Raw genomic sequence first — 14,809 nt, 5'->3', positions numbered from 1 at the left:
TTAATGATGGAATCAGAAAGATAATTCATTAATTAATCAGTTCCACTGCCGCTGTGTCCGACGCAGAGGCGGTGTGGGCTGGGATGAGGACAAAACACGATCAAAAGGCACGCGTGTCCGAATTCCATGAATCACCATGATAGACGCGTACACGCAGCTATAGCTTTCCGTTGCCGACCGTTTTAAGCGTTTTTAATCGCTAATCCTCCCCACAACGTTTTATTTGAAATAAATAATATTTTGTTTTGTTTAACCTTAGGAAAGAAGTTTGAAAAACTTTTAAAGGTTCAAAGGCTTATTTTTAGAAACAAATCTTGGGGCACCACAAATTGCTACATGCATGGGTTGCGTGAGAATTTGTGATTTAAAGCCAATAGGGGTCCACAATGAGTAAAAAAAGAAATGTATTAATTAGTGAAGGAGATGCTATTCCAAGGTCCTTTCCATTACGATTTAATTGAGACTAGTTGCATGTAATAATTAAACGACAACCAACCGTCACCGCTTCTCTCTCACCCGCTTTTCTCTCACCTGCGCATCTGTCCCTCCTCCTCATGCAATTCGCGCATCTGTCCCTCCTCCTCGTGCAATTCAGCATTAGACGCTACCACGCTTGGCGCCAGTCGTTCAATTCAGCATTAGACGCTACCACGCTTGGCGGCCGTCGTTCAATTGTTACCACGTGCGCCACCCCTGCCATCACCATATGTCCGTTTTTTTTTATAAAGAAGTTATTTCTTCTTAATTGTAAAGGGAAAAAATTAGGCAAACCTTAAGTACTTACTAATCTCAACTGCATTAAGCTAAATACGCTCACAAATGCAGGCTTAGTATTTACCCGACAGCCGTTGCGGTGGAGGTCGCTCCACATCTGCGATTAATAAAATTATACGCCATTACGAAAAAAAAAATTTCTATAAAAACTCACACGTTTCATGTAATTAAATGCAGAGAATTGTTGCCTGCAACCAGCTCCGCACGCGCAACCGCCAGAGCAGCAACCGCAAGGGCTGCCTATGCCACACGTGTTATCGCAGGTACACACCATATTTTGCCTTGGATCGCAGCAGGGGTGATAACTGTTTTCATTATTATTATTTTTTTGTCCATATATATTATGGTTGTTTTAATGACTCTAAAGAACCGACACAATCAGCGTGCGATTGTTCCAAATTGTTCTCACAGGCGTGGGCGAGACACGGTGTGCCGCAATCGCTCTACAGTCGTTCGATTCAGCAACTTCCTGTAAGAGACCTTATTGAAATTTTTTTTAATATTTAAAAAATATAAATTTCATCTCTTTTGACCCAAATGAGATCCGTCGGTTTAGTGAACAGAACCAACACAATCAGCGGGCGATTGACTATATGTATTCTGAATTATTAACCTATTTTTTCTTTTTTATTATGTAGTGAAATGTCAAAAATGAAAAAAAGAGCAAGAGAATCAACGACTGGAAAATTTATAAATTCAACTATTGAAAGCCATGAAGTTTCAAGCATGGAACCTAAGAAGAATCGTGGAAGACCAAAGAAGTTATGTAATGAAGATGCAATGTTAGATCAATCCAATGTCAGCTTGAAAGTACTTGAGCTAAGTGTGACTATATCATTAGGTGGTAGTGACATTGATGAAGCATTACTAAATAATCTTCATGATTTTATTACTAAAGAATGCCTTACTGGTAGTTGCTCATTGGAAAGAGGAGGCACAGTTTTTCATTTACACTATCAAATGGTCATTAGAATTCACTCAAAGTCAATAATTGCAGTAAATAAGCTCATCAAAAAGTATCTTGGATGGGATAAGAATAATCCAATTGGTGGCATTGTAATGTGTAGAGCATTAAGACAGAAGAACATGCACACATTTCATGGTATGATAGGCTATTGTATGAAAGATATTGATAAGCCTCATTATAAAAATGTGTCACATAATATTAGTGCTGAAGATATTTCAAAGGGAATAGAAATTTACATGCAATATGGTGCAGATGATTTGAAGAACAAAGTTTGTCTTACTCCAACAAACATTTTTGATAGAGCATTGATGTTTTGGAAGTTCTATTTAAAGCATCCTTTAGGCAATAATTTCTGCACCACCATTCATAAAATGATCAAGACAAGAAAGTACTACCCGTCTTCTAATTGGATAACACCATATCAAGGAAGAGGAATGGAGCTTCAAAAAGTTGATGCTTTATGGAGGACAATGGTATACCCATCCAACACAACAATGAAAGATATCTATGATATTTTTATTAATAAACAAAATTTTGATGCTTCACATCCAAGATTAGATTGGTTTATGAACAGATGGAAAAGAAATGAGAATGAAGTTGACGATTTGAGGTATGCCTTTAATGAAGATGAAATAGTAGAGAATTCTTATAAGACAAATAAGCAAACAATTGAAATAATGGAGGAAGAGCAAACACATAGACCGGGTAAAGAAATTGAAAAAGATAAAGACATTCCAATTGATATCGAAGTTGATGATAGTGACAATGAGGAGAACATCCACAAGCTAGAATATATTCCTTTATTACAGAAAAAAATATTGGTATTGTAATCACTTGAAATATCAATAAATGACATTTTTATTATGTTTTTCTCGAATGTGAATCTATAGGAATTTTTGTCTTGAAAAATAAAAAATATCTATGGTTTTCTTTTTGTTGTTCTCTTTTTGTCGTCCTCCATTAAAATCGAGTTGAAGCTTCAGCTTCACATGGCGCTAGGAGAGAGAAGACCACACATTTCTTTGAGGTTTCTTCCAGAAGGCAATCTCCCACAGCTAATTGCGATTATGGGTCCGATTTCTGCTCATGGTGGATAGAGATAGTTCTTTTAAAACAGTATATATATATATATTTTTAACATTATGTTGTTTTTCCAAAATTTTTATGGTCTGCTGGTAGCAGACGGATGATAATGGCATAGCTGAGGATTTTAGTTTCAGAGGGACTGGTCCAAGTAGGTGGCTCACTGGTGATGATGAGGGGGCGGCTTTTTTACACGGCCATGGCAACCAACAACATCGAGCCTGTTGGTGGAGGACATGGAGTGGTGGTTCCATAGCAACACTAGCACATGCGGTGCGTGCTAACTGGACGCCGCTTTTTCCGCCCACCCACATTGTAATCTACGCCGATGTCCAAGGGTCTGGTCCCGACCGCCTAAGCATCTATGCCCACATCTGGACCGTCAAGGCCGGCCGCCTCGTCCAACTATGCGAACTTGGGCGTTCTCGTCCGCTTGTAGACATGTCGTCCGTCTCGTCAACACAACGCCGCCATTGCTGCCACCGCCACTTCACCCCCCGTGTAGGAGAGCAAGCTTTGGAACAATGATATCTCTACCCTCGGACTCATCCTCACCAATTTCTCCACCATTCTTATTGAGGTCCTCCCATTGTTGGGAGTCAACATTTACGATAAAGTCCTTGATGTGTGAACCATAGGAGAGGGGCCATATACAACCCTTGAATTTGAAGGATGACCGTGGAATTTCATTTAAAAGGTTGTCATTTCACATTTCTTTGTGAAGAGAATGGAAGGCTTAACATAGATATGATATTCTCCTATGCTTATGCCATTAATGTCCTAAGCTTTACTACATCCAACTTACCATGTTTACCCAAAATGTTGTATTTATAGTATGTTGTAATTTTTTTTGCTGTTTTCTTATTTGTAGCAGGTTGTATTTTCTTTATTTTCGTTGTGCTACTATTTCTTTAATTTTTAATATGTTGTAATTCTTTAAAAATCTTAATATATTATAATTTTCGTATCCGTACTAGGGCTAATAATTAAATATTTAAATTTATCCTAAGGTTATCACTAAGGTTCCAAACCTTACAGTGCCTAAGGTTTTTTTTACCAAAAATTAAATACGAGCACCCTCAAAAAAATTAATTAATATGTTAGAGTGAATAAGCACCCTCAAAAAAATTAATTAGTATGTTATATAATGTATATATTAAAGCAACATGATTAGCAAGTAGATAATGTGGAAAATTTAAACCTTTGATTTCAAAATCTGAATGTATTTTTAAATCTATATCCCAATACTTTTTAGAGTACCGAATTTTTTTATTTTTTATTTTTTGAATTGGCTGGAATCAAAAAGAACAATACACACACCCATGCGTGCTACCGCAAAGAGAGGGAGAGCATTGGAATTTTAACCTCGCCCACCCCTCCCCCCCAAAAAAACACGATGCGTAGAGCGTTTTCTTAGTTTAAAATTTGGTATTACCTTTATTTTCAAAAGTGTGAACTATATTAAAAGGAAAAGATTGGTAGGAAATTCTATTCGGGCACCAGATAAAATGCTCTACAGAGTTGTGGAATATTATACATGCAGAATATTTGTGGGCTGTATGGATAAATAGGAATAATTGCTTGTTTAACCATGTAAATACCAATATGAAAAAGCAAGGTCTGAGAGCTGAATTGCATATGTAGATGAAAGTTCTACACAAAGCCAGCCTCAAAGCATGTGAAGCACAATACACAAAAAATGCTATGAAAGAAATGTTACAGATGGTCAAACTCAAGGAAGATTTTCAAGAAAAAATCAGACATATACAGAAAGAGCGCCTGGATTAAGATGGCCAAGTGGCTATTGAAGAAGTGGAACTTGATTTTGAATTAAAAAATTATATCCTCAATGTCACAACAGTGAGAAATGAGTTAGCCTAAAAGTGGAAGTTATGCTTCTTGGAAAAAGCATTGATGCACTTTTGTTTTTCAATCTCTGTATTTTCAAAAGTATAAAATTTATATGATTCAGTTTTATAATCCAATCTCTAGACATTTCTTTGCTTTTAGAGCTAAGTCGTGGTTCCTTGTTGAGCATCAACTTTATTTTGATTGGTTAGGAAAAAAATTATCTTTTCCAGCACTAATTTCAAACTCCGAGAGCCAATGCTAAAAAGACCAGGTGTGAGGTTTGTAGTGTATATTGTTATTATCACTCACGGCTCGATTTGAAAACTCTCATTTGTTGATGGTGTGTTAATGCAGCAGTAGAATGGAGCTCTAGAGTTCTTATGTTGTGGGTTAGAACCTCCCCTTTGAGGAGACGAGCGTGGCACTTGTGTATGTGGGTGATAACATGTGTACTTTCTACTTTCAAGCCAAGTTTTTTTTAAATAAACAAATCGTTCAAAAATTTGGCACATTATCATTATTAAAATAAAAACAAAAAATGTCTCAATATATGTTTTCTTATTTCTCTAATGCTAGCACACAATCTAGATTACTTTCAAGCATTAAATATGGTTGGAAAAAAATCTAAATTTCTTGTATTTTTCGAGCCATGCTCCCAGATATTTGGAGATGTTTCCTGAATGCTGGTTCCTTTTAGTACTTGACTGTCTTGACCTTAGCATCCTGTCATTAAGATTTATTGCTAATTCTGGTTAACGTCAAGTGTGAAAGCGACTGCAGTGCAGTCATATCCGACTTCATAGGACGCACTTCGTATTTATAATGAGATTTATTAATAACTATAGTTAACGTAAAGTATGAAAACGACTGCAGTGCAGAGGACGCACTGCATATTTATAATGAGATTCATTAATAATTATAGGTCACGTCAAGTGTGAAATCGACTGCCCGGAAGTCGAAGGACGCCCTGGGTATTTACAGGTGGCATTGATTTATAGGCAAGCGTGTTAACATATTGAAAGAAGCCACTTCTAATTTCTCGTCATAGCGATTTATGTCGTCACTTGTCGCTGCCTCATACCTTACGTCATAGCGATTTATGTCGTCACTTGTCGCTGCCTCATTGGCCGGTGTGACGCAGATGTCTTAAAAGGTCCACCTCCCACCTTTTCCCCTAAATCTCCGCTTCTCAAACTTCACAGTAGCTAGAAGTGTTTTCTTATGTGTTTTACCATGCTTTTATGCTCTCTCTTTTTTTTTTTGGCGCATATTCACTTTTTTTCATGGGTGTATTAAATAATTAATGCACACTACTGTGGGCATTGATTATTTAATGCCCACACCTTAGGTGACCCTAAGGTTATAAAGTTTCGCATGCCTCCTCTTGAAATCTACCCACCGTAGCCTATCGTCCATCGTCAAGCCTACTCAACCTCCTCAGATGTCGTGTAGCCTCTACTCGCCCTCGTCGAGCCTCCATGTTCCCCTCAAGCCCTCCTCAAGCCCTCCTCAAGCCCTCCTTCTCCTTCTGCCAACCACTGCACCCCTCAAGCCCTCCTCCTCCTCCTCAAGCCCTCCTCCTCGAACCCCTGCTGCTCAAACCGCACACCCCTCAAGCCCTCCTCCTGTTGCTCTGAACCCCTTTCTACACATAGGAGAATGACCTAGACAGAGAGAGCACCTTACAGAGAGATTCACTGGAGCATGCACCGAGAAATCATGCATGCAATCCAAGCGTCCAACTCACTAAAAAGGGTAGATTTTATTCATTTAGGGTAGACTTGATTCATTTCCATAAACCTTAAAAAGACTTTGACAATGCACTAATGCTTTTTTTAAAAAATGTTGTAGGCTTTAATAAGCAAAATATCGGGAAATGATTGTTTCTCTCATCATCATCAGTTCCTGAATTGTATGAATCAGCTGATCCACCTGTCTATCGTTAGCTTTTCTGTGGAGTTGGGCTATTTTGGTGTCCAAATCTTTCAGCCTCCTTTGTATGCATCTTTCACCTACATGCATCAGGTTCTCTTTCAACCAGATGTGGTTAGGAGGGTTGCTATTAAAAATGAAATCAAGTCTATGTAACCAAAGACACCATAGCATTTCAGTTCTCAACATAGCCCATAATTCCATGGTCAACCCAATGCTTTTTCCCAATATTAGGTTTTTCCAACCTGAGGAGAGTCCATTGCAATCCTGAATGCATTTGGCCAAAGCATTAAAGTAGTCTTTTGGAAGAGGACAGTGTATGAAGATGTGTATGTCATCCTCCAGATCATGGCATTGGTGACATTTCCCATCCCTAGTGTTAAATATGAGGGCTTTTTGCTGTCCAAATAGCTATGTGCATAATCAACCAAGCCAGGCATGCTTTTTTAGGCTCCACATATTTATTCCACATCTTACCAAAAAGAAAGTACCATTGAGATCTGTCCATACAAATTCCCCATATGCTTTTATGTGTTTTCTTATGCTTTTACCATCCTTCATTTATTTGCACGTCATTCAATTCTAGTTTAAAAGGTAAGTGAGTGGTGAGAGATTTCTCCTTGTATCAAGATCATGCTCACCATTCAATAAGTAACCAAGACTTGAAGTTTGGAAACATGCATTGGTTATGTCATATATGGGTATGTGTGGTTTGGCTATCAAGGTACGTGTGTATGCTGACAGCCTAAACATGTGCATAGCTTGACACGGACTTCGATTTTTATTAAGATGGTTTAATTTTAAATTTGGATTGATGTCTCCTCCGACCTCCTAACAAGGTATGTGGGCGAATTCTCGAAGTACATGCATGGCTTGACACACAAGGAGCACATATGTTGAAAACCAAAAAGAAAAATTTCAATACTTTTTTACTAATCACCATAATTTATCCTTAAATTCTCTCTCTTTTTAATTGATCAAGATTATTGCCCTCTAATGTCTTACTCCTAAGCTACCTAATTATCTAAAAATTGCATGATTATAATGATTTAGCTAAGATTAACGATTTGATTAAGTCTTATTAGCCTAAAACAACAATAACCAAAAATTAAAAGATGAAGCTTGAATAAATGAGAGATGTATGACTTATTATCCACAACTAGAAGCTCCCTTTGATGCTCCCTATCACTACAATGATCCAATTGAATTAGAAAACAACATAAAAACAAGTCAATTTAACACCTAAGTATGCATGTAATGGATGGATGATAATGGGCACTAGGTATGCATGTTTGTGGAGCAGTCTGCAACATGGGCGGTGATCACTAGTTACTGGATTTGGTGTCTATTGTTATTTGAAATTCTTAACTATTTTAATTTTTGAATTTATTTATTTTTTGCCTAAAAGTTTAGCACTTAGAAGTTGGTCGTATAGATTTTTTGAAAAGAAATTGAAGGTGGGTCCTCAAACCTCCTTTTTTTTGGGGGGGGCGTCGTGGGGGGCAAGGATGGGTACTAAAAGATAGTCTTATTCAAGGGCAAGGTTTGAATGGAGAGCCTCTAATTAGAGCCAACAAGCCTCTAATTGAATGGAGAGCCTCTAATTGAGAGCCAACAAGCTACATCAATTAACCCCAACTCATGCACTCTAGGTGAAAAGGAGAGGGACATGTCATTTTTATATATTGAACATAACACCTAACTATGTACATGGAGAGATATTTCAAATTTGAGGATTTACATGCTATATACATGCGAGATGGGATAGCTATTTACTGGAAATTAACTATGTAAATTTATAGATGGGAGTTTTAAATTCAAAGTTGAAGAAGTATACTTACCAAAGCCAAAGCTCATATATTCATGTGTGTGTGTTTCTAGCTCGTTCTGGGGCTAGGGGCCTATGTGACTCTCATGTAAATTGGAATAAAAAAATGGACATGTGTGTTGTATATTCACCGATAGATTAGTGCATCAATGGGAGAGATATTGTGCAAATAACATAGCCAAATTCCTACAGTGTATCTTGACCTTGATGTACAGTATGCATGTTTGTTTAAGCCTCTAAAACTATTATCTGGTTTCACCTAATTGATAAATTTTGGTTCAAACAATAAGATCTTGATCCAACTCCCTTCTAATTGTGACTTCTAATTGTGAACTATGATCAAATCATAACACATGTGGTTCTGCAAATTATGATACATGATATGTTATTGCAACATTAAACATAAGACAATACACATGGATCAAAAGCCTCATTACATAGACATGGATCAAAAGCCTCTTCATCATTACATACACATTGATCAAAAGCCTCATTACATAGACATGATTCAAAAGCCTCTTCATCATTACATACACATGGATGGGACCTGGCACCATACTAGTTCATGTAGAGGCTCTTTTAGGAACAAAAAGCAAGGGATCACCAATAACATCTCCATTCTTTATGTTGGTAAAGATATTTTAAGTACTTGAAGCTATGTTGGTCATATCTAACCTCGGAGACATTGCACATGTTGGAAAACAAACACAAGCACCTTAGTAACATTCATGGCATAGAAGTAAATGGCCACTTAAGAGAGACTTAATAAAAGCAAACTCATTATAGCTCTACATAAGAATGGCATGGGTATTGCAGCTCTACATAAGAATGTCATGTGTATTACATGAATATATGTAGATATAAGACTTAAATAGAGCCCAACTCCTCATGTTCTACATGAGGATTACAAAAGGGGATGCTAATGCAAAGAGAGTAGGCATAAATGTAGTTACTTGATGACGGATGAGTGTTAGTAACATAAAATGGTAGAAGTATGTTTAAGAGGATATGAGGTATAGAGTAGTGTCAAAGGTATATGAAAGGCCCTCTAGCCATTCACTAACAATTAATATTGTCAATGTTCACATATAAGCATGTAAATATGATAAATAAGGTTGGCATTTTAGAGCGGGGGTATGCTTTGGGGGTGGTTGAAGAGGTTAAGGGGATCAACCTTAGTCTTGATATGAACCAGGCGACGGAAGTTCTGCACAAAATATCTTCCGCCCCAAGTCGCCTCAGCTTGGGCGACAGCATGCGCACCACTGCCCTGGCCAGCAGTGCCAATGTCGAGGTCAATGTAGTTGACGTAGGCTGCCCGAGGCGACTGTGACACAAATGGAGCCATGAATTTGTACAGGCGGCGGAGCCAAGCGATTTGTTGCGCATCGCCGCCTTCCTCGCCCCACCGTGCCTGGTACTGAATTACATAAAGATTGCCAGCTCGGTGTGGAAATGCAATGGCATCGCCGGCAATTTCTGCCATGGCGCCCCCATACGGCTCTAGGTAGACATATGCCCCAGATGGCCCTTGTTCCAAGTATGAACACACCTTGATCCAAGCCTCCTTGGGCACTGGCTTTGTAACATAATCTGATTTTGCTTTGAACTTGCCCTTGTCTCTGTTATAACGGCCCATGAGGGCCTCCGGAGTGGCTGCATTGGCAATCATGGCCACTGCATCTATCCATCTGCCCTCTTGGCAATCTGCAGCTGTTAGATTTATCTCCGGGTAAATTTTTTTGAACATAGCCACAGTCTCTTCAGCAGTTCCCAAATAGATTCCAAACATCATGACTTGGGCAGTGCTAGTGGAGGCTATGAACATAGTGCTTTCTAGCCCTTTGGGAGCTGAGGGGGCCACAAATTGCCATCTATAGACGAGCTCTGCAACTTGCTCTTTGCCAGACCTGTTTAAGTTGAAGTGAGTGATCCTTCTGGGCACCTCAAGCAACTCAATTTTCTAGTCTACTACAATGCCCCAAGTACCACCTCCACCCCCTCTCAGAGCCCAAAACAAATCCTCACCCATGGTGGTCCTATTCACAATCTCGCCCTTTGCATTCACCATCACCGCATCCAACACATGGTCAGCAGCTAACCCATACTTCCTAGACAAAAACCCATAGCCACCTCCACTAGAATGGCCCCCAACTCCAACTGAGGGACAAATCCCAGCTGTGAAGCCATAATCAGGGGTGACTTGACCAATACTCTCATAGACCTCCCCCAAATTAGCCCCTGTTTGCACCCATGCTGTCTTGGACGAGAGATCCACTTTGACAGATCTCATATTATAGAAGTCTATGACAACGAAGGGGGAGTCTGCGGTGTAGGAGAGGCCCTCATAGCTATGGCCTCCACTACGCACACGCAGCTTCCAATTGCCCTTCACAAAGCATTGAAAAGCTTTCTGCACTTCTTCGACAGATGTGGGGAAAATGAGAGCTGAAGCCCGCAAAATCCCCGACTCGGCAAACCTCATGTTCTGCCTAGATGCACGAGCAAGCGGTTGAATACTGCAGCTTCTGATGAGTGCAGGCGGGTGGTGTAGTTGAGGATCTTCGAAGCCATCAAGCAGCTTGACAAAGCGGCTAGGCTGAGACTATGTGAGGTTGCGGCAGCGTCAAGAGGGCAAATTAGGGATCCAGCAAGGAGAGTTAGGGCGGCGATGTTGAGCAAAACGGTTGACGTTTTGGATGCGATGCGTGCAGCCATGGCTACACAGACAGGAGGGTGTCTAGCGAATGGACAAGTTGATAGTGCTTTGCCCCAAATGTCTGCAGCCGAGGCCTAATGATGCATTAGCAATGCGTTAATCAATGGACAAGTTGATAGTGCTTTGCCCCAAATGTCTGCAGCCGAGGCCTAATGATGCATTAGCAATGCGTTAATCAATGGAGCCATAAGGATAATTCATTAATTAAGCAGCTCCACAGTGTCCACTGTCGCCGCGTCGCACACAGACTCACAGAGGCGGTGCCAGTTGGGCTCGGAGTAAGGACAAAAGCACGATCAGAACGCGTGCGCCCGGCTCGATTTTGAAGATCAAAAATAAAATAAGTTTAAAAAAAAAACCTGTTCAAAAACATCTATTCTATTTTGCACAGGTTTCCCTTGCACGTGTCACCGTCTCCTCTCCTCCTCCACATGTACAAAGGGCCAACCCAGTGTTTGGTGCAAAACTAGTTGTCTTAATTAAAATAAAAACAAAAAATCATACATTTTGGTTATGATCCCAATATTTTCTATTTTCTCTAATGCTAGCACTAAATCTAGATTACTTTCAAGCATTAATTTTATTTCGAATGGTTGGAAAAAAACTGTTTTTTATTTTTTGTTGTTCGAACAAAGCTCCCGGATATTTGGAGATGCTTCCTGAATGCTGGTTCCTTTTAGTAATCTCATCTTATAAAGATTTATTAATAAATTATCGTGAACGTCAAAGTGTGAAAACGGGTCAAAGGACGTTACAGGTGGCAGTGATTTATAGGGAACCGTGTCAACATTGTCATACCTTACGCCTGTGATTTATGCCGTCACTTGTGGCTGCCTCATTGGCCGGTGTGATACAGATGTCTTAAAAAAAGCTGCTTGCTGTTTTCACACTTGTCCAGTGTCCAGCCTCGTCAACTCTCCATCCAGCTTTTTCTGAACCCTTACCTTCACTTGTGGCTGCCTCATTGGCCGGTGTGATGCAGATGTCTTAAAAGCTGCTTGCTGTTTTCACACTTGTCCAGTGTCCAGCCTTGTCAACTCTCCGTCCAACTTTTTCTTAACCCTTACCTTCACTTTCTACTAGTATTGCACCCGCGCGGCCGACCAAGGTTCCAGAAAAGAACTATTCCCTCTCTACAACCATCTCTCTCTCTCTCTCTCTCTCTCTCTCTCTCTCACACACACACACACACACATGCACACACTCCCTCTCTCTTCTTACACTCTCCCACACATAGAAGCGCTCTTTCTCTCTCTCTTTCAATCTCTCTCTCTCTCTCACTTACACACACACACACACACACACTCTCTCTCTCTCTCACGCTCTCTCACGCACACTTACACATATGTAAATATATAGTATATACAATATTATGTTTTAGATATATAAACCTATACATAGACACATATACTTATACATATATACATGTATTTAAAAATATAAATACAAACATCGATATAATTTAATTAATTTTGATTAAATTTTAATGTTCGGAGATGATAAGTTGTGGTCACTTTTAAATATATAGATAGATATATCATACACACATCTAAACACACACACACACACACACACACACACAAACATATATATATATATATATACACACACACACACACATACATACATACATATGTATGTATAAATGTATAAATGTATGTATATATAAACACACACACATACATACATACATATGTATGTATGTATATATAAATGTAAATAAAAACACACACACACACACACACACACACACACACACACACATGTATACACACATATACATATACGTTTTCTATTTAATTTATATTTTATTAAAAGCTACTTTTTATTCTCTATCTCTCACTCTCTTTCTCTCTCTTTTCACCCTCCCTCATTACATCTCTCTCTCTCTCTCTCTCTCTCTCTCTCTCTCTCTCTCTCTCTCTCTCTCCACGTCTGCCCCATCTCACTGTTGAGTGACGAGTGGTGATCAATGCAAGGATGCAACACAAAGATGGAAGCAAGAAAACAAGAGACTTGACATTCTTATTTAGGGCTCTTGTAGAGAGTTCCAAGTTGTAGGTGAGTGTGGGAGTGGGCTTGAGAATAATCCCACATGGGAGGTTTTGGGGGTTTTAGGAGTTTTAGTATAAATAGTGGCTCATTTGAGAGCTCACACACACATTGGGCTGAACTCATGCTTGAGCTCTCTTGAGACTAGCTCTCCCTCTTGTTCATAGAGGTGCAAGCTCTTCTCTCTCCCCATCTACACTATTGTATGAGCAATGCTCTTCTAATTCAATGCAATGAGATGATGTTTTTCTCTCTTCTCATCTCTATTCTCTAGTGTGCATGCTTCTTTGTTGATGCTTGTGGATTCTCTATTAGGCTTTGTGTGGTAGTGGATTCAAGCTTAAGCTTCTCCATAGCTTGTAGCTTATCCATGAGCAAGGCATTGCTTGAGTAGTGAATGAGTGCATGTTTATTTCAAGTTCCATTAAGCTTCAAGGTTTGTGTGCATGCTAGGGAAGTAAGTGCTTGAGAATGAAGTGTGCTTTGAGCTTGTGTGCTTATGAGTGAGCTTGTGTGTGCATTAGCTTAGCTTTCTTCATGTATTGGATGCATGAATGAGTGGGATGATGAGTGAATGAGCTATGGCAAGATTGAGCTTGTGTGTGTAAAGTCTATGTCAAGGTAGTGGTGTTCATAGCATTCTCTCCCGAAAGGGATAAGCTTCCATGCACCTAACCGGGTTGAATCCCCTAGCGATGAAAGGAGTGTTTATCATTCCATTGGTGAGCTAGGAGCGTAGTCTACTTGCCCATATTGCATACGTAGAGAGACGACCGTCTTTCCATTGGCGCCGCTGCCGGGGAGACGACCTACGGTTGGTTGAGGAACCTTGGCAGCCATTACAATCTAAACAATACTAGGAGTAGGATAATTAAGCTCTAGCAGGCGAGGAATGCTACTCTTAATCTCCTTCACTTTCAGCTCAGCAAACGCCTCGGGAACGTCGCCATCATCTGCACGGGTGCCTCGCTGAATCCAACCTTGCGACGAGCAAGCTCATTGGCTTCAGCTGCTGGCCGCTCAAGGCAGCAGAGAGAGTGGAGGCGGAGGTGAACGCAGCAGAGAGAGGAGAAGGTGATAAACGGGCTGCTGAACGCAGCAGAGAGAGAGCGGAGGTGGCTGCAACAGCAGAGGAAGAGAAGGCGCCGAAGGGCCGCAGCAAAGGTGGGCGAAGGGCCGGGCAGAGGCGTCGAAGGGCTACACCGCTGAACGCAGCAGCAGAGAGAGAGTGGAGGTGGCTGCAGCAGCAGAGGAAGAGAAGGGCGCCGAAGGGCCGCAGCAAAGGTGGGCGAAGGGCCGGGCAGAGGCGCCGAAGGGCTGCACCGCTGAACGCAGCAGAGAGAGAGCGGAGGTGGCTACAGCAGCACAACAGAGGAAGAGAAGCGCGCCGAAGGGCCGTAGTGAAGGTGGGCGAAGGGCTGCAGCAGAGGAGGCGATAAGGTGCCATAGCGCAGAGGAGCAGAGGAGGCGATAAGGTGCCCGGCGCAAAAAACGGAGGCGATAAGGTGCCGGCCATTAAATCAAGGTTAGTATTTTATTTTATTTTATTTTATTTTTTTATTTTAAAAATTTTCAATGTTTTTTGCATACTAGGCAATTTTCA

General features: G+C 40.4%; 1 protein-coding gene and 1 pseudogene across 1 annotated transcript; one reads left to right on the top strand and one right to left on the bottom strand.

Moving 5' to 3' along the window:
- Nucleotides 1-1,554: 1,554 nt before the first annotated feature.
- LOC147603647 (uncharacterized) lies at nucleotides 1,555-3,352 on the top strand. The gene is made up of 2 exons (XM_086795950.1): nucleotides 1,555-2,562; nucleotides 2,924-3,352. Exons 1-2 carry the CDS (start codon nucleotides 1,555-1,557, stop codon nucleotides 3,350-3,352), a joined length of 1,437 nt encoding a protein of 478 aa, XP_086652076.1.
- Nucleotides 3,353-8,897: 5,545 nt separating this feature from the next.
- Nucleotides 8,898-11,269, bottom strand: LOC147603646 (berberine bridge enzyme-like D-2 pseudogene; annotated as a pseudogene).
- Between the last annotated feature and the right edge of the window lie 3,540 nt (nucleotides 11,270-14,809).

This window comes from Cibotium barometz, chromosome 63 (genome assembly GCF_041138505.1).
Source record: "Cibotium barometz isolate CiBa-2024 chromosome 63, ASM4113850v1, whole genome shotgun sequence".
Lineage (NCBI taxonomy): Eukaryota > Viridiplantae > Streptophyta > Polypodiopsida > Cyatheales > Cibotiaceae > Cibotium > Cibotium barometz.
This window is presented reverse-complemented; position numbering and strand designations above follow the sequence as displayed.